Genomic DNA, 25,516 nt, shown 5'->3' on the forward strand with positions numbered 1-25,516 from the left:
TACTTGAATCTCAGTTTATTTTACAATTGGGTATTCATTATTTCAAGTTATATAACTATATTTAGCATAAATATACCTTTTTCTGCTGAGAAAAATGAAATTCTAGTGTAAAAATAGGTCCAACTCGAGGTTGAAGACAACCTGGCAATATGCGACCCTGCGTGACAGTCTCTTAGTGCAATTTTCAGCAGTGACCAAATTGCACTAAGCGACCCTGTGCGACCCATATGGGTCTCACGGAGTCTCTTATTGAAATTTTCAGCAATGACCAAATTGCACTAAGCGACCCTATTTGATTCATAGGGTCACATGGGGTCTCTTAGGGTCATTTTGTATGTTTTAAAATGAACTTGTATGGCTTTAACGTAATTATAAGCTAATTGATATGTTATTTTTATTTTATACTTGTTAATTTAAATATTTAACTTTATGACACATATGGATTATGCCTTTATTTGCATGGACTATAATGGTGAGTGGAAGATTGTAGATAAAGGCATTTGGGAATGGTTTGGTACTGGTTGCAACAAGGGATTTTTGGTTGATAGAAGCATAAAGTTTCATCAATTAGTGGATAAAGTCTACAAAAAAATAGGTGTTGATCGAAATTTGTATGAAATTGAAATTACTCATAAGTTAGTTAGTGAAACATTTAGTAAGATGGCATCAAGTCAGGTTTGTAATGATTCTAATGTTGAGGATCTTATGATATTCTACAAAGATAAAGACGCGATTCCTCTATATGTGTGGTGAAAAAGAATAAAGATAAAGGAAAGACACATCTTGTCAGTGATGGTGATGATGATGAGTTTGGTTGTGATGATAGTGGAAGCTTTTATGATAACTATTTTGGTTGTCATATAATTGAACAAGTTTTAAATGAAGATATAGTGCAGAATAATGGAGACATCATTGATTCAAATCCAACACAAGATGATATAGTACACGTGGGAGGTGACAATGTACTCGAGGAATGTGATAAATTAGTTGAAGAAAATAACAATGTAATCGAAGGAGGTCACAATGTAGTCGAGAGCGGCCAGATCATCCCTTATCAAAAATTTTATATTGGAGAATTTACCAGAGAAGCAAGTCAAAATAGTGGGAGACACGATGGATCTGATTTAAATGTGGGTCGACACTTTGCAAGTAAGGATGAATTGAGTTATTATCTTAGTTTCATTGCCATTAATGGGAGATTTGAAATGAGAACAATAAAATCAAACAAGTCATTGAAGGAAGTTCGTTGTATTAGTGAAAATTGCTTATGGCGAGTACGTGCTACAAAGATGAAAGATTCAGAATTCTTTGTCATTCGACAATACCATGGTCTTCACATTTGCTCATTGATGAATCGAAATGTCAATCATAGACAAGCATCCAGTCGTGTTATTGGTGCTCGTGTCCAGGGACACTTCAAGAACAGTAAGAATCCACTCAACCCTAGAAGCCTCGCGGGATTCATGCGCGAGGAATTGAAAGTTCAAGTCAGTTATTGGAAGGCTTGGAAAGGAAAACAATGGGCTCAAAATTTGATCAGAGGAACAGCAAAAGAAAAATTTTCCTTGCTCCCTTCGTATTGTCATATTTTGAAGCAGGTAAATCTAGGTTCAGTTACCCACATTGAACTTGATTCAGAAAATATGTTCAAGTACTTTTTTATGGCATTGGGAGTGGCTATAAGAGGGTTCACCTACATGAGGAAAGTAATTGGTATAGATGCGGCTTGGATCAAAACTAAGCATAAGGGTGTGTTATTAGTAGCAACAACACAATATAGTGAATATCATACTTACCCCATTGCATGGGGTTTGGTTGATAGTGAGAATAACGCTTCATGGACATGGTTCTTAGAGAAGTTGAAGGAGTTGATACTTGATAGCTCAGACTTGTGTTTTATTTCTGATAGACATCAAAGTATTGAACATGCAATGCGTCATGTTTATGTTATGGCTTCTCATGGGGCATACTATTGGCACGTAAAGCAGAATATAAAACATCGTTTCAAAAGCGCTGCTTCGACTAAATTGTACAAGAAAGCTGCAATTGCATACCATATCAAAGAGTTTAATAAACATTTTGACCATATTCGCAAAATATATCCACGTGTTGCTAAGTATCTTGAGAATGATGTCAAGTTCAAAAAGTCGTCGAGAGCACATTTTTGTGGTAATCGGTATGAATTTATGACCACTAACATAGTTGAGACTGTGAATAATTTGATGCGAAAGGCAAGAGAGTATTCAATTATTTCTATGATCGATTTTATCATAAGCACCATGGGACAGTGGTTCCTTTCTCGCCGTCGAGAAGCATATGCTGTGACAACTCCATTGACACCGAAGAGAGAGGAAACCTTAAGAAAAAGATGGGATGAAGTTGGTTCATTGATAACACTCCAATTAAATGAGAATGAGTACAATGTAATGTGTGGAGAATTCGATGCAATAGTGAATTTAAGGTCAAAAAGTTGTACGTGCAAAATTTTTGATATCGAGAAGCTTCCATGTGTTCATGCCATAGCAGTAGCAGGAAAGTCCCAACCTCAAAATACTGGGGAACTTATATATTCGATGTGTTCAAAATTCTACACTTCGGAATATTGGTTGTTAGCATATGCTGAAACGATATATCATGTTCCTCCAAACTCACAATGGACCAACATTCTTGAAGATGTTACTGCAATACAAGTGATAGCACCACCTGAAGACAAGACTAAAGGGCGACCAAAAATCAACTGCATACCTTCCCAAGGTGAAGTTTCTAAGAGACAATATAATTGTGGGGCATGTGGGCAATCATGACATAATGCGCAGAAGTGTCCAAGTCGTCATGCGCCATCAGATGTTAGAAGCACAACTAATATGTGATTTATTATTGTATAGTTTTGTAAACACTATGTTCACAGTTTCTTCTTTTAATCTATGTAAACTCTGTTGAGATTTATCTTTCTTTTAATCTATATAAACTCTGTTGAGCTTTCTTTTAATCTATATAATCCAATGCGGCCCTTAGGGTATCTTAATGCAATTTTAGGGTCTCTTATAAATTATGTGTAAATTCTTCAATGCGACCCTTAGGGTCTCTTAGTGCAATTTTAGGGTCTCTTATAAATTAGGTGTAAATTCTTCAATGCGACCCTTAAGGTCTCTTAGTGCAATTTTAGGGTCTCTTATAAATTAGGTGTAAATGCTTCAATGCGACCCTTAGGGTCTCTTAGTGCAATTTTAGGGTCTCTTATAAATTAGGTGTAAATTATTCAATGCGACCCTTAGGGTCTCTTAGTGCAATTTTAGGGTCTCTTATAAATTAGGTGTAAATGTTTCAATGCGACCCTTAGGGTCTCTTAGTGCAATTTTAGGGTCTCTTATAAATTATGTGTAAATTCTTCAATGCGACCCTTAGGGTCTCTTAGTGTAATTTTAGGGTCTCTTATAAATTAGGTGTAAATTCTTCAATGCGACCCTTAGGGTCTCTTAGTGCAATTTTTTGGTCTCTTATTGTAATTTTAGGGTCTCTTATAAATTAGGTGTAAATGCTTCAATGCGACCCTTAGGGTCTCTTAGTGCAATTTTAGGGTCTCTTATAAATTATGTGTAAATTCTTCAATGCGACCCTTAGGGTCTCTTATAAAGCAGGTGTAACTTCTTCAATGCGACCCTTAGGATCTCTTAGTGCAATTTTAGGGTCTCTTATAAAGTAGGTGTAAATTCTTCAATGCAACCCTAGGGTCTCTTAGTGCAATTTGATCATTGAATTACATTATAAAAGATATTTCATTAATAGTTTGATCGTTTAATAATATTGTATAAGTGATTTACTTATTGAATTCAATTTTACTGTTGATAAATAATCCAATCTGTATCACTACATAAGTACTTTCATCATTGAATTGCAATATAAAAGTCAAATTTTAGGACTACTAATTAGGTGTAAATGCTTCAATGCGACCTTTAGGGTCTCTTAGTATCTGCTGGGCTCTTAATGCAATTTGAGGGTCTCTTATAAATTAGGTGTAAATGCTTCAATGCGACCCTCAAAATAATAGGCCACAACGAATGACGGGTCTACCACATGTATCCCCATTGTACCACCTATTAAAAGCTTGCACATCATTTTCAATAGGCAGCCTAAAATGGTCGAAAGTAGGAGGTTCTAAATTTGAGTATCGACGTTTATTTGGCCATGATATGAAAGGTGATAACAAGTTTCGAGCACGTTTTCTTAATCTCAATGGTCGGCCATCTCGAACTACCTGTTCTACCTCATCACCATGTTCTTCGTTACCAACCCCTTCATAAATAATTGATGGTGGTGTCTCATAGGTATGTGCAGGTGAATGAGATGGTGTGGTGATTGCGTCTCTGGAAGGTTGTGCAGCCATATTAGTTACCTTAGGGTCACTATCTATATTATGCTCTCCTTGAGGTGCGGTGAATCCATCTACAAAGTTTGTCTGCGCATTGGAAGGTGTATCCTAAAACCATGGATTAACAAAGCATTTAACTTATAATAAAGAATAATCAGAAGCTAAAGTACTTGAAAAGTTACCTGTGGGTCTTCACACCCAGAAAAATGTGCATGCACAGGTCGAAGGATGTCAATCAAATCAAAACATCCAACTTTTCCATTAATGCCACATTTCTCTCTCTATTCAGAAACTCACTCTCAGAGTTGGCTACCATGATTGCGTCATGCCTCTCTTTATTCAAACGTTCCATCTCCTCATACCTCTCTTTATTCAAACGTTCCATCTCCTCATATCTCGCTATGTGTAGTTTTTCTTGGTCAGCCATGAAACATTTTAGTGATTCCAATAATTCACTATAAACATGATCAGTTGGGGCAGATTGTGAGGATGGCACAAGACGAACTGGAGTAAACTGAGGAGGTGGCATAGAAGAATCTACAAAGATCTGGTTTGAAGGACCCTCTGAGGATGGTGGATGAGGAGATGGAGGTGGGGAATCTGGCGTAGAACAACTCGTATTATTGTGGGCCTCTTCTCCCACAACAATACGAGGATTATTACGCAGGATGACATTGCCGCCTAAAATTGAAGAAATCTGATCTATAATGTCATCTGCATTGTCTACATAGCTATGAAGCCTTTCATAGAATAGTTGTACCTTCTCTTCCGCACTTGGAACTAGAGTAGGTCGCACAAAGAACTAGAAAACCAAATAAAGAAAAGTAAAATAAGTTAACATAACCAAATATATTTGCATTTAAAAAAAATTCATAAACAATTTTTATAAGTGAATAAATAGCTCATCATCTTCTTCTATTACTTTGGATATTCTTGCAACTGTGATATTTTGGACCTTAACATTTATTTTCCAACCAATCCATCGTGGAATATGATTTCCTGGAATTCTTTGTCCAATCATATCTCCCAATTTTGGCATTGCTTCACAGATCCATATCTATAAGAATCAAAACAAAAATCATAAGCATGAAAAACATATGATAAACCTTACTTATCAAAATTTAGATACAAAATTTTAGATTTTTTTACCTGAAATATCCAAGGACAACATATGAAGCTCCACCTGATAATATATTTATTATGATCTTTCTGGAATTTTACACGAGTGATTTGATCTATAATCTTCTCATATACCAGCCTCCCCCAAGGATATTTATCAAATATTTCCAAATTGTCCACTAGTTGTAGCCAAAATAAATCTATTGTAGTACCGGCACTTGAATTTAACAGAAACACACTTAGTAGGTAGATAAAGCACAGCTTCACTCTGTCTTTCGTTCTCTCCTCTTTTGGTATATTATCTAGCACATTTGCTACATCCTCTATTTTTATAGACCTATCATTGAAGTACTTATTCTTTAAATTATTGTTTGATGAAACCACATTTAGTTCTTCTGGTGTTAATTCGCCACCAGTGTATAATCCAAATACTATTGCAAACTCTTGGATAGAGAATCTCACAGGTTTGCCATTTATCAAAAACCACAACTCATGCTTTTTTTGACAATTTATCCTCCTTGCAATTATCTGGTGCAATAAGGTCCCCCAAAACTTCCCTTTCCAAGGGAGGTCCAACAAATGACCCAACTGACCATATTTTCTAAAAACAATCTTGTCAGTTTTTGATAACTAAGAATTTATTTTTTCAAATATTTGCATCGAAGACCTAATGGTAACTTTAGATTTCATTTGAACATTTTCATTCATAATAACACTTGGGACACAAGGAAGCTCTGTTGTCAAAATAGTTATAGAAATCTGAAATTTGCCAAACAAACAAAATACAATGTAAATTAATGTAAATAATAAGTGCAAAAATTTATTACAAAATTGAAATAAGCGACCCTAAGTTGGGTTAGGTCTCTTAGTGTATATTTACATCAACAAGAAAATTGAACTAAGAGACCCAAACGGTCGCAAATGTCGCTTAGTGTATTTTAACATCTAAGAAGAAAATTGAACTAAGCGACCCTCTGAATCGCAAAGGTCGCTTATTGTATTTTAACATCAAGAACAAAATTAAATTGAGTGACCCTAAGAGACCTCGCGGGTTGCAAATGTCGCTTAGTGTATTTAACACTAAGAAGAAAATTGAACTAAGCGACCCACAGGGTCGCTTAGTGTATTTTAACATAAAAAATAAAATTTAACTAAGCGACCCTCAGGGTCGCTTAATGTATTTTAACATAAAGAATAAAATTTAACTAAGTGACCCTCAGGGTCACTTAATGTATTTTAACATAAAGAATAAAATTGAACTAAGCGACCCTCAGGGTTGCTTATGGTCGCTTAGTTCAATTTTATTTTTAGGGTAAAATACACTAAGCGACCACAAGCGACTTGAGGGTCGCTTGGTTCAATTTTATTCTTTATGTTAAAATACACTAAGCGACCCTAAGCGACCATAAGCGACCCAGGGTCGCTTAGTTCAATTTTATTCTTTATGTTAAAATACACTAAGCGACCCTAAAAGACCCTTAATTGCACTAGGCGACTCTATGAGTTACATATGGTCTTTTAGTATAATTTTCAACCCAATATTTATATAATTTTCAGAACAGTGATGAACTCTAACCATGAAAATAAACTTAAAATTATAGAATTTTCAGTTTTTTAAAATTATACATCAATTTTCTCAAAATCAAAATTATTCTAATCCATTAAACTCATAATCTTAATTATTCTAATTCATTAAACTATAATCATAATATTACTTGTTCATTTGATGACAACTGACAAAATGTAGTTGATTCCTTCATTGTTGGTTCCATTATATTTTCTTCAAAAGAAAGAGCATAAGATAGTAAGGGAATAAGTGAAAGTAAAATTATTGTGGAAATAAGTAAAAGAAAATAAATACCAACCAAAATCTTGTTATTGTTGAGGGTGGCTGGAGCTTGTCGCCGACAAACTTTTCACGGTAGAATAAAGTTACTGTCCAACAATGGAGAAGAAGAGAAAGGGGTATGTAAGAGAGAAGGGAGGAAGATGATGGACTATTGCGTAGGGTTTTGTTATACGTATTAGGCTTATTTTGTTTACAAATCTTGCCACATCGTCATATTTAAAAAAATGTAATAACTATAAAAATTAATTAAAATAATAAAGCCATTTTGCAAATATCAATATCTGATAAAGCCATTTTGGCAAATTCCTCCTAGCCCAGTCACTAATCGGGCCGTGATAGTGGGCCATTGCAGCTGAGTAAACACAATCTGAAGCTCAGTTGAAGGGTGAACCTCACAAAATTCCCAAATCCGAAAAGTTCAAAGTTTTCGCGGGGTTTTTTTTTGGCTGAATTCTGAGGATCCAGCTTCTACAGAATGTGTTTTACCGAAAATTATTCCTTTCGCGATTCGGTTATATCAATTCGCTCAATCTCTTGGTTTGTGAGCTGTCTCTTGTATTCATATAAGTCTGTCTGGAATTTTGATGCCTTTCTCCAATCTTCGCTAATAATGTATATAATACTAATAGATTAAATGTCGGGGCAATTATCATAAATCAAATTTAGGTTTTTTTTTCTTTTCGAAATAGGATTTAGAATAAAATTGAGTTTCTTATGTTGTTTGTTGCTTTTGCTATTGTCAAACAGGCATAATTTGTTTTAGTAGTTGTTAATCTGTACCTGAAAGTAAGAATGAAATGTAGAATTTTTAGATTGTAATGTTCTATTATTTGGGTAAAAATTAAAACTTTAAAATGACTTCATCAATGCAATTGAACTGAACAGTTATTTTCATTTTGGTTTGGTTATTTAGAAATTAGACTCAACAGCTCTACTTTTAGGATGGAACAAAAACCTGTTAATCCTGACATGAATCCTTTGTTACTATGTCAAAGCAGGTATTATGTTTCTAAGCTACCATTTGATGCAAATGTCTAACTTGAGTTGAGTGTTATGTTTTCTTTGTCTAGAAAACAATTTCAAACATGAATGGCAATAGTATCTCTTCCGAAGAAGATGTTGTCTCAAAACTTATTGAAATGGGGTTTGAGAATTCCAATGCCGTAGAAGCTGTGAAATTAGTTGGTCCATCACTTGATGATGCAGTTGAATATATATTGAATGGATGTCGTAGAAACAGTCATAGGGCAACAAGTAATTCTACCAGTTTTGAGAACAATGTGAAGGCTTTGGGGAAAAGAGACATGTCTTCCACTTGTGTCTCAGGTCAGAAGCGACAGTCTAGCATACTAGAACATTTCCAGTCCACTAGTAGAAACAAGAGAAGTGCAACTGCAATTGTGGAACAAAGCAAGCCACCTATTTCAGATGATAGTTATTGCATCAAGACTGCTACATCAGAAGCATTTCCAGTTGATTGCTCAGATGAGATGGGCATTGGACCAGATTGGGAACATAAAGTGAACAGTCTATTGCAAAAGCATTTTGGTAATTTTTCGTTAAAAGAATTTCAGAAAGAAGCCTTGACTGCATGGCAAGCTCATGAAGACTGTCTTGTTCTTGCTGCAACAGGATCTGGTAAAATTTGTGAACGTATATTTCTGTTTCTTCTATTGGGTGAGTTTCGGTCTTTATACTTAATTATTAGTTTGCAGGGAAATCTTTGTGTTTTCAGATTCCAGCATTATTGACTGGGAAGGTTGTGGTTGTAATATCACCATTGATAAGCTTGATGCATGATCAGTGCTTAAAACTGGCAAAACATGGGGTCTCTGCTTGCTTTCTTGGATCTGGCCAGCCTGATAGTTCTGTTGAAACTAAAGCTATGAGAGGCATGTATAGCATAGTATATATTTGCCCTGAGACAGTTTTAAGGTATATGTAACAATAAATCTAAGTTTTTTGTGTCATTTAGGTACATACAAGTTTGTATTCATTTTTAAAATTTTGAATCTGCTGTGGTACAGACTGATAAAACCACTTCAGACATTAGCGGAAAATCGTGGAATTGCTTTATTTGCTATTGATGAAGTACATTGTGTTTCTAAGTGGGGTCATGATTTTCGGCCAGACTACAGGTCTGTGAAGTACAGTTTTTTTTTTCTTTACCACTGTACCACAATTGCTATTAGATTTGCATTTCTACAGTGACTTTTGCTTTGAATGGATTAAAAAAATGACCCTTTTCAAGACCCATTCTTGTATTTACTTACTGGATTGTGAAGTTTTATTACAAATATCTGAATGTAAGTTGAAAATTTCAGGAGATTGTCTGTCCTGCGAGAGAAGTTCAGTGCAAGCAACTTAAAGTTCCTAAAATTCAGTATACCACTGATGGCATTAACTGCTACTGCCACAATACAGGTTCGAGAAGACATTCTCAAGTCATTGTCCATGACAAAAGAAACAAAGGTTGTCCTTACCTCATTTTTTCGGCCAAACCTGAGGTTTTCCGTGAGTTCCCTCTCTCCATATTTATCCCTCATTTCAGTAGTTTAATTTCTAGATGGGTCCAGAGCTTTAAATTTTTACCAGGATATGTTACTGTATGGTTGGATAAATTCGAAGTCATTTCTACTGGGCTGTTAAAGATTTTAACACCGCCTGCATTTAGATGTTTCATGCATTTATTTTTCTTAATATTTATCAATAACATTCATGCCATTGCTGTTTTACAGGTAAAACATAGTAGAACCTCTTCACCATTATCTTATGAGAAAGATTTCCATGAGTTGATTGATCAATATGCAAGAAAGGGAAAACCTGGAGAAAAGAAACAAATGATATTCCCACTAGAATTTAGTGGTTCATCTGTTAGCATATTGGAGGCAGATGCAATTTCTGACAATGATTTGACTGATGTTGAGGATAGTTATTCTGATAGAGATGATGAAACATATTCAACAGAGCATAATGATGCAAAGGGAAAAGAAATGTCAATTGAGTACTTGGAAAACGAGGTGGATGTTTTCCAGAGTGTGGATGATTGGGATGGTATTGAAGTTCATATTCTTTATTATTTTGTTTCTATTGAAAATTATTTTCTTCAAATTTGCTCAGTGCAGCATATTTATACATATTTTTTGATACTTTTAAGTTCCACGGCTGCAGTTGCTTGTGGTGAGTTCTCCGCAGAAGCTCCTCATCTAGACTGTGACCTCATTGGAGTATCTGAGTCGGTTGATCACCCAAGTAGACTGGACAAAAGGGATCAACTTTTAAAAGAGAATTTAGAACAAGGACCTACCATCATATATGTTCCCACTAGAAAAGATACATTGAAAATTGCCAAGTATCTATGTGGACATGGTGTGAAGGCTGCTGCTTATAATGCAGGGGTATGTCTTGGATATAATTTTGTAGATTATATAGGTAGCGTCAATGTTTTTCCTCATACAATCAATTATGTGATTTATTGACTGCCTACAAAACTAACTTTGTCGCTCTTTGGAATTTATTTGCCATGAACGCCAAAGTATCTTGCTTGAATTGTTTTTATGAGTCTGCAAAGTTATATTCGGGGATACCACAAGAATTTACTGTTGGCTGCCTACAAAACTAACCCTGTAGCACATAAGAATTCTTTGCCATGAATGCCAAAATATCTTTGCTTGTATTGTTTTTATGAGTCTTCAAAACTATATTTTAATATGGAACAATGTTTTTGTTAGGTCCCAAATAGATTCACACACAACACATAGAATACTACTAGAACAATGAACACATAAATAGCATAGTATAGCTAATAAACCCAGTGGTATTCAAGAGACCACCACTCTCCCCAAAGAGCTACTGCTCCTAATCTCAGATTCATACAATGGATGCCCTCTCCATCTCCACAGCCCTATTTAAATATACTCAATATGGGCTCTTACACTTCCCAAAACCACTTGCCCCTTTATTATTCTTTATTACAAAATATAACCCACAATCCCCACTACCTTATTAATGTCTATTTGCTGACTCTTGGGTTCCTAACAGTTTTCTGTGTGGATACACTATAGTGGAGAGAATGAGGGATTGAATAGATTTTCATTCATATCAAGAAATAACTAATATTTTCATGTCCTCATATGAATCTGGCTGGTAATCTGCATCTGTTTTAATGCCATGTTTTTGTTCATTCATTATTAAATTCTAAACAGCATATAGTTTTTTAAACATTCACTTGTGAGTTGTGACTGATTGCTGAAGTACAAGTTCTCTGTACTGTTTCTTAAATGTCTGTTCTAGTTTTATTCAATTAATTTTGCAACTTTACTTTTTCTGCAGTTGCCGAAAAAACATTTGAGGCAGGTCCACAAGGAATTTCAAGAAAACACAATAGAGGTATGAATTTCATACTGTAATAATACTACGTAGTCCATTCCATAATCATAGTTTTGTGTCTTCTTGTTTCCTTTCTCTATAAAATTCTATTAATCAGCTGTTATGCCCTATGAAAATGATTCTTTTCACTAATTCTTAGTTATGCTATAGAATTTAATTCCTAGTAGATTCATTTCAGTTCCAGAAGTATAACTTTGCGACATATTATAATTTATAGTTTCTCATCTGATATTTTCCTTTACCTTCACCTCTAGGTTGTTGTAGCAACAATTGCTTTTGGAATGGGGATTGACAAGTTAATGGTCCGAAGGATTATCCACTATGGTTGGCCACAGGTATTCTCTTTTTGGTTATTTTTTTATGTTTGTTGTGTCCCACTCATTTCGTAATTATGCTTTATGGTTGTATGATAATCATGAATTATTAGTTTTATTTCTAACTTGAAATAAGTAGACTTTCATTTATGTCAAGAGGCAAAATACCTCTAAAATGTGACCATTCATGTATAGATAAAAATAAAATTATTTTTTGTTGCATAAGATTTTTAGATGATTTCTGGTTTAAGCTTCTTGTAACATTTAATTGCACTATAGAGCCTGGAAGCATACTATCAAGAAGCTGGTCGTGCTGGAAGAGACGGAAAGTTAGCAGATTGTAGTAAGCAAGTCTATGTTTCATGTTTTTGGTGAAATGTACTTTCTTATACTAAATTGCGAATTTCAGTAAATGAAAGTTCTAATTCTTATTTATATATTTTTTATTTTTTAACGAATTTTACTTATAATATGATATATATTTGAAAATTAATTTTTTTTTCTTGAACTTCTTTTTGATCCTTAATGGACTAGCATTTGGTTTTTAAGTTTTTAGATATGGAAGGTGGGTATTGGGTTTTTACTCATTTGAATTTCAATGAATGTTGGTACTCAATGAAACCTAACAGCAATTCATTATTGGCCTTCTCAACAGTATTGATTGCAAACTTATCAAGAGTACCTTCACTTTTGCCTAGTAAGAGAACTGCTGAGCAGACAAGACAAGCATACAAGATGTTGTCTGATTGTTTCAGGTTTATAGTTCATTCTTCTCCTTATATATGCTAGTATGTTTCTCCCAATTATTATTGTACTAAAGATTATTTTACCCCAGTGGTGTGCATCGATGCACATGTTTATATTGTAGATTACTTTCTTCATTTGCAGGTATGGAATGAATTCATCATGCTGTCGGGCTAAGAAGCTCGTGGAATACTTTGGAGAGAAATTCACTGATGAGAAGTGTCTCATGTACGTATGGTTTTTTATCTTCATTTTAGTTGTGATATTAAAGTTTGTTTTCTGGATTGCAAAGTACTTTTATGACAATATTCATGTCTACTATCTTGATTCTCATTATTATGGAATATTTTCTTTTTAAGAAAAGCAGTCATGGTTGCCATTGTGTCACATAAATACATTGAGTGTCCTTTTTATTTATACTAAATTTATATATATATATATATATATTTGTATGCAGGTGTGATGTGTGCGTTAATGGACCTCCCGAAGCACAGGATTTGAGAGAGGAGGCAGACATCTTGATGCAGGTTATTGCTGCCTATAACGTAAGTGGTATGATTATTGCTGTCATAAATGCAATGTGTTGAATTAACTTTTTATATTTGGTTCAGTTAATATTAACTATAATTGCTCAAATCATTCTTGCGTGCTTTGGGTCTATCTTAAAGTTGCTACAAACCAAATAGATAGAGCTGCGTAGATTATTAGAAATTTCAACAAGTTGCTAAATGTATATGAATTGCTCATGGATTTGGCCATGTAGCTCTAGTCTAGAGTGTGAACATATTACACTTTTCCAAGCTGATCATCTCGTGAGTGACATGTTTTGCGTTTCAGGGACGTAGAACTTTTGATGAGGCCTCATACTTTGATGATGCAAGTACACAACAAAGATTCAGGGGAAAGCCAGATCTCAGGATGTTTGTCAGTGAAATTAGGTCACAGGTATCAGATCTCTAATTCCTTTTCACCATCTCTGCTTGTACTTGGAATTATTCGTTCATTATTAGACATTAATTTGCATCTTTAAATGGTATCACATGATGTCCATTCAGTCTCAAAAATTCATGGCTACTGATCTGCTCTGGTGGCGAGGCCTTGCTCGAATTATGGAAAGTAAAGGGTTAATCAGAGAGGGAGATGACAAGGTATACCATTTTTTATTATTTCCAGTAAGTTTATTATCGCTCCAATCTCCATATTTGGCAGGAAATTGTGGTGTTGGCTCGAGTTTCTGTACAAGGTCTTAGGAGTAGCATGTTGTTATTGCCTTTAGTTGACTGGTTTTTAATAAGTTTGCATTGTTTTGGTCAGAACCATGTTCAGATAACAATGCCAGAGCCAACAGAACTTGGTCTTGAGTTTCTGCAATACAAGGAGGACCAAACTTTTTGTGTTCACCCTGAAGCAGATATGCTTGTGTCCATGAGGAAGACTGAATCTTATTCGAGTTTCTCAGACTGGGGAAAAGGGTGGGCTGACCCTGAGATTCGCCGCCAACGTTTGGAGAGGATGCAACACAAGACGAAGCAGAAAAAAACAAAGGGGTTAAGAGGGTCAAGAAAAAGGGGGAAAAGAAATTCAAATAAGCATACTCCTGATATGACTACTGTTAGAGGTAGAATAACAGCGAAATTCACCAAAGCAAATGGTAAGCCATTTCGGTCTAGGTGATTTATTGAAAATTTGTAACCATGAACTGTAAAGAGTTGACCCCTCTCTTATGAAGTTTTTGAAAGAGCAAGGTTATTAATGACATTTGCTGTTAATTTATGTCAAATCAAAAATGTTTTATCAAGTTTGTCAAAGAAATGAGCAAAATTGAAACATAAACTACTTTCATATTTGTCTTTAGCCCAGCAACAACAATATTACTAATGAAGACAAAAAAAGTTACGAATGAAAACATAATAATAAAACATTCCTTTGTGTCATGTTTATTTCTGTAGAATCAAAATGGGAAGTAACCCAAATTATTTTCAAAAAGTCACTAGATGTCAAAATGGTGTCAAAATATTCAAAAAATTGACGAGGGGAGGATTTATAGTTTGTTAGCTGTTGATATCCACTTGAGATTTGGTTTAGTACACAGAATTTAATTGAACTACTAAGTAGTAGTACTGGATTGTATCTAGAATATTTGAATGCTATTTTTTTTTGTCGCAATGAAATATTTATTTTGTGTTGGTGAATCTACATGAAATAATAAAAGATATGAAAGTAATGGACATTTCAATACAATAGTAAAGGTGTTTCTAAAGTAAAATTTAAAAATAAATGTTCGAAAAGGAATATATAGCATATAATATTTTTTTTCTTCTTTTTTAATTGCCTCTATATAGAATGAAAAGATTAAAAATCATTAATATAAAATAATCCAACCAATGTGGAATTATATCAGTTACATTTTTGTGTGAACTAAATAATCCCACACCCATTGTGTCAAAAAAAGAAAAGAAAAAAATATTCTGTCCAATTATTTTATCTCGTTGGCCAAACAATTTAAATATTATATATATATATATTTAGAATAGTAAAATAGCTTAAAAATTTCACGTTACAATATTTTGGGTCCTAATCGTTTTAATATATCAAAAAACGGTAAGTAGGTAACAAAGCTGTTCTTACTAGAAGCTGAACTTAAAATGTTCAAAGTTATGTCCATAAAAAAAATTTAGAGTCAACTGAATGATTTGAAAGCAAACGAAATTGAAAACTAACATCTTCTTTAACGAGAAGAGAAGAGAAGAACAATAAGATGTAAACTATATACTAACATCAATACAAGCAACTCAATTCTCTACAATTCCTCATGTGATTCGTCCTCATCGGAAGAAGAAGAAGCTCCACCACTTCTCTGGTAAACTTTTTGAATAACAGGATTACACACTTCCTCGACTTCTTTTAGTTTCTCATCGTAATCTTCTTTCTCAACATTTTGGTTATCATCCAACCATTCAAGAGCCTCCTTCAGAGTGCTATCGATCTTTTCTTTATCGTCTGAATCGATTGTTAGATTGATATGAAAGTAGGCATATGAACAATTCTATATACATGTAGGCGGAATTAATATATAGAATGAACATATACAAAAATGATCGAATATTGTATACCTCCAGCCATTGCTATTGATAACCTCGATCTAGTTTTAGATCTACAAAAGAAAAATAACAGAAGTTAGAACGAGTACACGGGCTTCCAAGCTCTCACTAACTCTTTTAGATGGAGTTACTGAAAGTCAGAATGAGCAGCGAGCTTGGGGACCGGTACTCTATATTTACAGAGTCTCTGCCACAGATTGAGATATTTCCTCAATCAGTTGGGATATGAAAAATCGGGTAACAACAAAATCAGGTAACAAACAATGTTGACCATTAATTAGAATATTTTTTCAATAAATTAAATATTGACTTTAATATATTAAATCAATTAGTTGATTTTATATACCAAATAAATAATATTCTAACATTCTCCCACTTGGTCAGCATTTAAATTAATGTATTACTTAAGCCCGACGATCATCCCTGTTAGATAATAAACACATGAATCATGGCGATAGGTCCTCTTTTTATGACGAGTATTATCTTCCATGTATTACAATATATTTATTACATAACAATGTAATTTATGTGGCTATGTACTTAAACGAATAAACCTTATGTTTATTCAGGTCCTATGAAGATAAAATTTTCTCAAATAAAATTAAGATGCGCATAAATATGAGAAAACATCAAAATAAGAGTTTCATTGATAATAACTTCAGTTTGTACAATAAATTTACATAAGGGAACCAAGTCCCATGTTCACTACATGATCCTTGAATTTATGAGGTGGTAAGCCTTTCGTCATAGGATCAGCAATCATCAATTCAGTGCTAATGTGTTGAATGACCACTTTATTTTCTTTAACACGTTCTCTCACAGCTAAGTACTTGATGTCGATGTGCTTGCTTCGACTACCACTCTTGTTGTTCTTAGCCATGAATACAGCAGCTAAATTGTCGCAGAACATTCTCAATGGCCTAGATATTGAATCTACAACTCTAAGGCCTGAAATGAAACTCTTTAGCCATACACCATGTAGCCTCAAAACACGAAACGAACTCGGCTTCCATAGTAGAAGTAGCAGTCAAGGTCTGTTTGTTACTCCTCCATGATATAGCTCCATCGGCAAACATAAACACGTAACCAGAAGTTGATTTACGTGAATCAATACAGCCAGCAAAGTCTGAATCTGAGTAGCCAACTACTTCTAGGTTGTCGGTTCGTCTGAACATGAGTTTGTAATCCTTAGTACCCTGAAGATACCTCATAACTTTCTTTGCAGCTTTCCAGTGGTCTAATCCCGGGTTACTCTGAAATCTTCCTAGCATTCCGACAGCAAAGACAATGTCGGGTCGTGTGCACACCTGAGCATACATCAAGCTTCCAACAGCAGAAGCATATGGGATGTTCTTCATTTCTTCCTTTTCAAAATCATTCTTTGGACACTGGCTCAAATTTAATTTATCACCCTTAACGATAGGAGCAACACTTGGTGAACAATCTTTCATCCAAAATCTCTCTAAAACTTTGTTAATGTAGGTTTCTTGAGATAGACCTAAGATACCTTTGAATCTATCTCGATGGATCTTAATGCCAATGACATAAGACGCATCACCCATATCCTTCATCTCAAAGTTCTTTGAGAGAAATTGCTTCACCTCATGTAGCATGCCCTTATCATTGGTTGCAAGAAGAATATCGTCCACATATAAAACAAGAAAACAAATCTTACTCCCACTGACCTTCTGGTATATACATTGATCCATGACATTCTCTTCAAATCCAAAAGAAGAGATGACATCATGGAATTTTAAATACCATTGGCGGGACGCTTGTTTTAAACCATAGATGGACTTCTTAAGCTTGCACACCAAATGCTCACCATTACTAGAGGAGAATCCTTCTGGTTGTTTCATGTATGCCTCCTCCTCTAGGTCACCATTTAGGAAGGCAGTTTTCACATCCATCTGCTGTAGCTCTAAATCGAAATGAGCAACTAATGCCAGGATAACTTTGAGGGAATCTTTCTTAGATACCGGAGAAAAGGTCTCCGTGTAGTCAATTCCTTCTTTTTGAGTGAATCCCTTAGCAACGAGTCTCGCTTTGTGTCTCTCAATGTTGCCTAATGAGTCTTTCTTTGTTTTGAAGACCCATTTACACCCAATAGCCCTCGCCCCATTAGGCAACTCAACAAGATCCCAGACTCCGTTGCTTTTCATATAATTCATTTCTTCATTCATGGCATTGTACCACAGTTCCGATTCTTTGTTATTCATAGCTTGTGAAAACGTTTCTGGATCATTTTCGGCTCCAATATTGTAGTCAGATTCTTGCAAATACACAATGTAGTCACTAGGTATCGCCGATTTTATTGTCCTAGTGGATCTTCTTAAGGCTACACCAGCAGGCTCTTGAGGAGCGGGTGGTTCAGCTTGTTGTTCAACAATTATAGGCAACTCTTGAACAACTTGATCCATTTGAACTTCATCATTGACTTGTGGATCTTCAACAATTGGCTGTGGTGGTTCAACATCCATTTGGACTGCAGGGGTGTTATCGACCACAATCAATCTTGCTCTTGAGGTGGAGGGTTCTAAAGGATCTTTCTCAGAACCTAAGTCCTTGGATTGATCACTCCCACTAATCAAGGCATTTTCAAGAAATTTTGCATTCCTTGATTCCACAATCCTCGTGCTATGAGATGGACAATAAAACTTGTAACCTTTAGACCTTTCAGCGTAACTAATAAAGTATCCACTTATGGTCCTTGGGTCCAGTTTATTTTCTTGTGGATTGTATACCCTAACTTCAGATGGGCATCCCCAAATGCGTACATGTTGCAAACTCGGTTTCCAACCTTTCCATAATTCAAAAGGAGTTTTGGAGACTGCCTTGGTTGGAACTCGATTTAATATGTACACGGATGTCTTTAGAGCTTCAGTCCACAAGGATTTAGGAAGTTTAGGGTTGCTGCTAAGCATACTTCGCACCATGTCCATCAATGTTCGGTTTCTCCTTTCTGCAACACCATTTTGCTCGGGTGTACCGGGCATGGTATATTGGGCAACAATCCCATTTTCTTGAAGAAACTTTGCAAAAGGACCAGGTGCTTGTCCATCTTCAGTGTATCTACCATAATATTCTCCACCTCTATCTGATCTCACTATCTTAATTTGCTTGTTGCATTGTTTCTCTACTTCAGCTTTAAATATCTTAAAGACATCTAACGCTTCGCTTTTGTTATGAAGTAAGTAGATATACATGTAGCGTGAGTAATCATCTATGAAAGAGATGAAGTATTTCTGACCATATGAGTCCATGTCTGGACTACATATATCAGTATGTATGATTTCTAATAGGTCAGAACTCCTATGGACACCACTTTTCTTAGACTTGGAGGTATGCTTTCCCTTAATGCAATCCACACAAGTATCAAAATCAGTAAAATCTAAGGTATTGAGTACCCCATCATTTACTAACCTTCTAATTCTATCAATAGAGATATGTCCCAATCTCCGGTGCCATAATGTAGAGGAATTCTCATTCATAACACATCTTTTATTGCCAGCGTGAACGTGCATAGTATTATAAGCGGTATTGTTTTGTAAATTAAGGCAGTAAAGACCATCAGACAAAATACCATTTCCAACACATTCAGATTTATTATATAAATTAAAAGATTTGTCTGAAAATGTAAAGGAAAAACCAAAAGGTACAAGTCTTGAAACGGAAATCAAGTTTCTAGAGAAACTTGGTACATAAAATGTCTTTTCTAACTTTAAAACAAAACCGCTACTTAAAACTAAATGGCACGTTCCTATAGCCTCCACATGTGAGCCCATCTTGTTTCCGGATAAGATGCTTTGCTCACTTCCCACTGGCTTCCTTAGGTTTTGTAAACCCTGCAAGGAATTTGAAATGTGAATTGTCGATCCAGAATCAATCCACCATGTGTTAATATTAACATTAGCCATATTAGATTCATAACATACGAATGAAGTTAGATTACCTTTGTCGTCCATCCATTTCTTGAACTTGGCGCATTCCTTTTTCGCATGTCCCTTCTTTTTGCAGAAGAAACATTTGATGAAATCCTTCTTTATATTGCCTTGGGGAGGCACTTTATTTTTCCCCTTGTCCTTCTTGGATGGTTTACGTTTCTTGCCTTGGGTGGCCATGTGAGCACTTTCACCTTGTTCCTGCAGGAGCCTTGCTTCTTCTTGAGCACACATGGTTATCAGTTCATTGATACTCCATTTGTCCTTATGTGTGTTGTAGGAAATTTTGAAAGGCCCATATTGAGGTGGAAGATGGTTAAGGATGTAGTGGACCAGGAAGGTTTCAGGAATGACTACATCGAGTTTCTTCAGTTGAGCAGAAATGTCCCTCATCTTTGAAATATGTTCTCTAACTCCTTTGACACCAGTGAGTTTTCTGGATGAGAACTGGTGGATGAGGTTGTTGTAAAGTGGTTTGTCCGAAGTGTCGAACTGCTCATCGATCAGTTTGATCAAGTCTTTGACTTTCTCAGGTTGCTCCACCGATCCACGCATTCCCAGAGGGATCTTGGACATGATGAACATGATGCTGAGGCGATTGGACCACTCCCATTTCTCATATAGTGCGATTTGAGCAGCAGTGCTAGTCGCAGTGATTGCAGCAGGTTCGTCCTTCCTTATTGCGTAGTCCATGTCGGCGCAGCCTAAATGAAGAAGAACTCGTTCCTTCCAGATTTTGAAATTATCACCCCTAAGCTCAGGTATTTCGGTAAGGATTTCAGCGAAACTAGAGGATGATGAAGAAGCTGCAGGAATAGGATTACAAACTTAGATTTAGAAGATTGAGGCTTAATGAAGTCATGTTTTACCAATGTATAACATGCTGAAGAATGAAATTTTATTAAACAAAAATTGCTTGTGGGCTAAATTTTTAATTTAATAAAATTAGATGTAAAGGATGATAGATTATTCAAACGAATTATTTGGGATAAATTAAGGTTTGATACTTCTATCTTTATTAAACTTTATGATAAAACTATTAAATTAATTATCATAACTCCTGTGGGTAAATTACGAAAATTAATTTAATATATTATCCTAATTAATTATATAAATATAATAAAATCCCTGTGGGGTAAAATTTTTATATTTATATAATCAATCACAATTTTGTCCATTATGTGATCCTTTCAAATTAATATATAATTTTATATAATTAAAGATGCTGTGGCTACTCCCTAATTATGTAAAATTATATGGTTCAGTAGACATTATGTTTTAGGCTCTAGGAAGACCTAAGAATAATTTCGTTATAACATAATAGGCAATCACAGAGAGTAGTGCTCCTAGTGTGGTCGTCCGAAGATCATTAAAAACCGTTCTAGATTTGAGCATTTGTCTCAGTTTCATGCGTTCTTATGTCAACCACAAAATTGTTTATGAATTATTCATAATTTTATTCACCCTAAATGTTTTATGAATATTTTATGAATAAATTATGAAGATTAATGTGCTAAATATTATTCAACCTATCTTAATGTTTGAATATAATCTAAATATATCTAGCACAATAATGGAATATATAATGTATTTAAAATTATAAATCCATACATATAAAATTAAAGATAATTATACTAAAAATAAAATTTGCATGAATAAGAAAAAAATAATCATACAAATTAGTATAATTAATTATATGTATGAAAATACAATAATTCCATATATATACTTAACGGCATAAAAAATCATGCTAAATAAGACAATAAAATCATTTATTGATTTGGTGAATTAATAAAACAATTGCACAAACTTAATTGTAAAAATTAATTACATTATGAAAATAGCACAATTATTTAATATTGTATAAATAAAAGATATATATACCATACACCAAAATCAAGTAATTGGACATTTTAATTGATTTCCAAATATATAATTTACCAAAATTATATGTTTTAATTAAATTGGCAAAATAAAATTTATTGTCCAAATTGGTTCGAAATACATGTCTAAAGAGATTCATGACGTTAGATTGATTAAACAACAACAAAAAATCGAACTTTAATATCAAAATTGTTTTTGGCCATAACCGGGTACATGAAGGTTGCAAAACCGATTTTGGATTCTCAAAACTTGATTTGGAAACATAGATCATTAGAAAAAATAATCTGAAGGATTTCTAATGGTATTTATGTGGAAAATTAGTTTTGAAACAAAAAATAAAAAAATATGAGACATTAAAACTCTATCAAAAAAAAAAAAAAAAATTATGAATATGGCCCTCAAACAATATATAAAACTATATACACGAATATATAATATATGTGTATAGATGAAGACATAGGCACATCTATAAATCATAAGAAATTTTGTTAAATGTAGGCCAACAAAAAAACGTAGATATATGAATATGAATATGAATACGAATGCATATATAAATCAAATAAATATATTTGCAGATAAAATTAGCAAGGCAGAGATGTAGACTGGCTCTGATACCAAATGTTAGATTGATATGAAAGTAGGCATATGAACAATTCTATATACATGTAGGCGGAATTAATATATAGAATGAACATATACAAAAAGGATCGAATATTGTATACCTCCAGCCATTGCTATTGATAACCTCGATCTAGCTTTAGATCTACAAAAGAAAAAGAACAGAAGTTAGAACGAGTACACGGGCTTCCAAGCTCTCACTAACTCTTTTAGATGGAGTTACTGAAAGTCAGAATGAGCAGCGAGCTTGGGGACCGGTACTCTATATTTATAGAGTGAGACCTACCATCAGAGTCTCTGCCACAGATTGAGATATTTCCTCAATCAGTTGGGATATGAAAAATCGGGTAACAACAAAATCAGGTAACAAACAATGTTGACCATTAATTAGAATATTTTGTCAATAAATTAAATATTGACTTTAATATATTAAATCAATTAGTTGATTTTATATACCAAATAAATAATATTCTAACATCGATCTTATCAGCAAGCTTGCCCTTGTCCTTTACAGTGCTTTTCATGTTGTAAACGTAAGTTTCAAGCTTGTTCTTGGCGTCAATCTTCTCTTTCCACTTCTTATCTTCTTCGGAAAATTCTTCAGCCTCTTTTACCATTCTCTCAATCTCTTCTTGGCTTAGACTACCCTTCTCATTTTTTATCGTGATGGATTTTGACTTCTTTGCTGCCTTGTCTTCTGCTCTTACTTGTAGAATCCTATTTTGATCAACCTCAAAAGTAACTTCAATTTGAGGCACTCCCCTGAAAAATATGAATATATAATAAGACACTATCGCCATTCATGTTTGAAATTGTTTTCTAGACAAAGAAAACATAACACTCAACTCAAGTTAGACACTTGCATCAAATGGTAGCTTAGAAACATAATACCCGCATTGACATAGTAACAAAGGATTCATGTCGGGATTAACAGGTTTTTGTTCCCTCCTAAAAGTAGAGCTGTTGAGTCTACAACCGCTCAATTTTTTTATGTTTTCATTTCTAAATAACCAAACCGAAATGAAAATAATTGCTCAGTTTAATTGCATTGGTGAAGTCATTTTAAAGTTTTAATTTTTACCCAAATAATAGAACATTACAATCTAAAAATTCTACATTTCATTCTTACTTTCAGGTAAAGATTAACAACTACTAAAACAAATTATGCCTGTTCGACAATAGCAAAAGTAACAAACAACATAAGAAACTCAATTTCATTCTAAATCCTATTTCGAAAAGGAAAAAAAAACCTAAATTTGATATATGATAATAGCCCCGATATTAAATCTATTAGTATTATATACATTATTAGAGAAAATTGGAGAAAGGTATCAAAATTCCAGAAAGACTTATATGAATACAAGAGAAAGCTCACAAACCAAGAGATTGAGCGAATTGATATATAACCGAATCGCGAAAGGAATAATTTTCGGTAAAACACATTCTGTGGAAGCTGGATCCTCAGAATTCAGCCAAAAAAAACCCCGCGAAAACTTTGAACTTTTGGAATTGAGAAGTTTACATAAATATGGGAAATATATATAGTTTCGAAAAAAAATAATTGTACAAAATATAGTAAGTTTTGGAAAAAAAGTTTAAAATATGGTAAATAAATTACCATAAACTTAATTTTCTTATTTTCTCTTCTCTCCTCACGATCTCTCTCTTCTCATTTCTTTTTTTCTCTTCCCCAATTCAATGGCCATCTCAGATTTTTTTTGGTGTTACTAGCTCCGCTGCTGCCTCCGACGACGAACTGATTTTCTTCTTCTTCTTCTTCTTCTTCTTCTTCTTATTTGGTCTTTCTTATTCTTCTTTTTCTTTCTTCAAATATAGTTTTCTTCTTTTTTACATCTAATTTTGAACTTCATATTTGATTTTTCTGGGTTTTTTTTTTCTAAATTTGTTTAAGTAACCAGGTACTTGACTTGATATTTGATTTGATTTAAGAAATGTACTTAAGAAAAGTTGACTAGTATTATTTAGTGTAGACTAGGGTAGTATAAGAAGCTAGGTAGTTGAATATTTTAGGGTACTTTTAACATATGAAAGCTTAGGTTACCTGATTAGTTTTTTTGGTTGAAAAGGGCAAAAGTTGTCAAAATGTTCTTCTCTGTGATATTTAGATCAATAGGTTTAGCAGCCAAACATTCATCAAATAAGGTTCTAACATAAATATTTATGTGTTTATTGATTATTTAAAGAAATAGAACTAGAACGTTTGCTCAAAAAATGTATCGATAGGTTTACAAAATTTATTCAGAATACAAGTACAAGAAATAAAAAAACAAGCAAACAAAACTTTTGATTTTTCTGGGTTTTTTTTTTCCAAATTTGTTTAAGTAACCAGGTACCATGATGCCTGAATCATTTTATTCATATCAGATTTTTTTTAGACCTAGGTGTAACCAGTTACAGTAGCGATTAATTTAGATTTGATTTTGTTTTCACACCTGACTAAGTAACCAGGTACCATAGCAATTGGTTATTTTTTTTAGATTTGATTTTTTTTTTTCAAACCTCGCTGTAACCAGTTACCATATCTTCCTACTAAGCTTTGAGCCTCTCAGCCATTTTTTCTTCTCATCATTCTTTAGTAGTTTAATTCATCCCCCATCCTCTTCACAAAACCTCCATTAAAATTCCTTTCTTTTTACTCAGTTCAATATATACATATATATATACATATATATATATACATATATTTTTTCCACAGATAGATCTAATCTAATCTTAGCTAGATGTTACTAACAACCAAAACCAGTAGAAGATGTCTCCAGTACTCAGTGAAGTTCTTCTTTCTGGGTATATGATAAGCTCCAGCCCCAGATCTAGCCTTGCCCTTCGCCAACCTCCCCAGATTTTTGCATCGCGAGCATCACGATACCATGACCATGCCTGAGCGCCTCTGCTTGCCCGTCGACGGAGATCGACATCTGCCTTGGAGCTTGATGCAATATTGACGATGCAAGAAGAAGAAGAAGAAGAAGAAGAAGAGGAGGAGGAAAAGGCGTACAAAAAAGAAACTGGAAAAGGAATCACAAATTGATTTTCATTTTAGCCTTTAAGTTTAATTAAATTGTTTTATTAAGTTGTGATGGGGTCTGAGTGGTCCTTTGTCAGTCTCTGTCTGTGATTAAAATATTTTATCAAATATAAATAATAAAAATTAACACAAATAGATTAAA

General features: G+C 34.1%; 3 protein-coding genes across 6 annotated transcripts; 2 read left to right on the forward strand and 1 right to left on the reverse strand.

Moving 5' to 3' along the window:
* Positions 1 to 438: 438 nt before the first annotated feature.
* Positions 439 to 2,804, forward strand: LOC133791496 (uncharacterized). Its single transcript, XM_062229421.1, has 2 exons — positions 439 to 675; positions 759 to 2,804. Exons 1-2 carry the CDS (start codon positions 439 to 441, stop codon positions 2,802 to 2,804), a joined length of 2,283 nt encoding a protein of 760 aa, XP_062085405.1.
* A 4,839-nt stretch (positions 2,805 to 7,643) lies between these two features.
* Positions 7,644 to 14,553, forward strand: LOC133790958 (ATP-dependent DNA helicase Q-like SIM). Of its 4 annotated transcripts, none has more exons than XM_062228815.1 (16): positions 7,645 to 7,874; positions 8,336 to 8,975; positions 9,053 to 9,272; positions 9,365 to 9,475; positions 9,662 to 9,851; positions 10,076 to 10,391; positions 10,509 to 10,735; positions 11,670 to 11,726; positions 11,981 to 12,061; positions 12,320 to 12,383; positions 12,696 to 12,795; positions 12,929 to 13,012; positions 13,242 to 13,329; positions 13,622 to 13,729; positions 13,840 to 13,932; positions 14,099 to 14,553. In XM_062228815.1, the coding sequence occupies exons 2-16, from the start codon at positions 8,423 to 8,425 to the stop codon at positions 14,456 to 14,458; spliced, it is 2,652 nt and encodes an 883-aa protein (XP_062084799.1). In that variant the 5' UTR covers positions 7,645 to 7,874; positions 8,336 to 8,422; the 3' UTR covers positions 14,459 to 14,553. The 4 variants fall into 4 exon arrangements, with proteins under 4 accessions (XP_062084802.1, XP_062084799.1, XP_062084798.1 ...); XM_062228814.1 differs by having other exon boundaries at positions 8,408 to 8,975; XM_062228816.1 differs by having other exon boundaries at positions 8,408 to 8,975; positions 9,662 to 9,809.
* A 910-nt stretch (positions 14,554 to 15,463) lies between these two features.
* On the reverse strand, positions 15,464 to 23,128 carry LOC133791497 (luminal-binding protein 3-like). Its single transcript, XM_062229422.1, has 3 exons — positions 22,805 to 23,128; positions 16,744 to 16,747; positions 15,464 to 15,784 (listed from the first exon to the last, which is right to left on the reverse strand). Exons 1-3 carry the CDS (start codon positions 23,126 to 23,128, stop codon positions 15,585 to 15,587), a joined length of 528 nt encoding a protein of 175 aa, XP_062085406.1. The 3' UTR covers positions 15,464 to 15,584.
* Between the last annotated feature and the right edge of the window lie 2,388 nt (positions 23,129 to 25,516).

Source organism: Humulus lupulus, chromosome 7 (genome assembly GCF_963169125.1).
Source record: "Humulus lupulus chromosome 7, drHumLupu1.1, whole genome shotgun sequence".
In the NCBI taxonomy this organism is placed as follows: domain Eukaryota; kingdom Viridiplantae; phylum Streptophyta; class Magnoliopsida; order Rosales; family Cannabaceae; genus Humulus; species Humulus lupulus.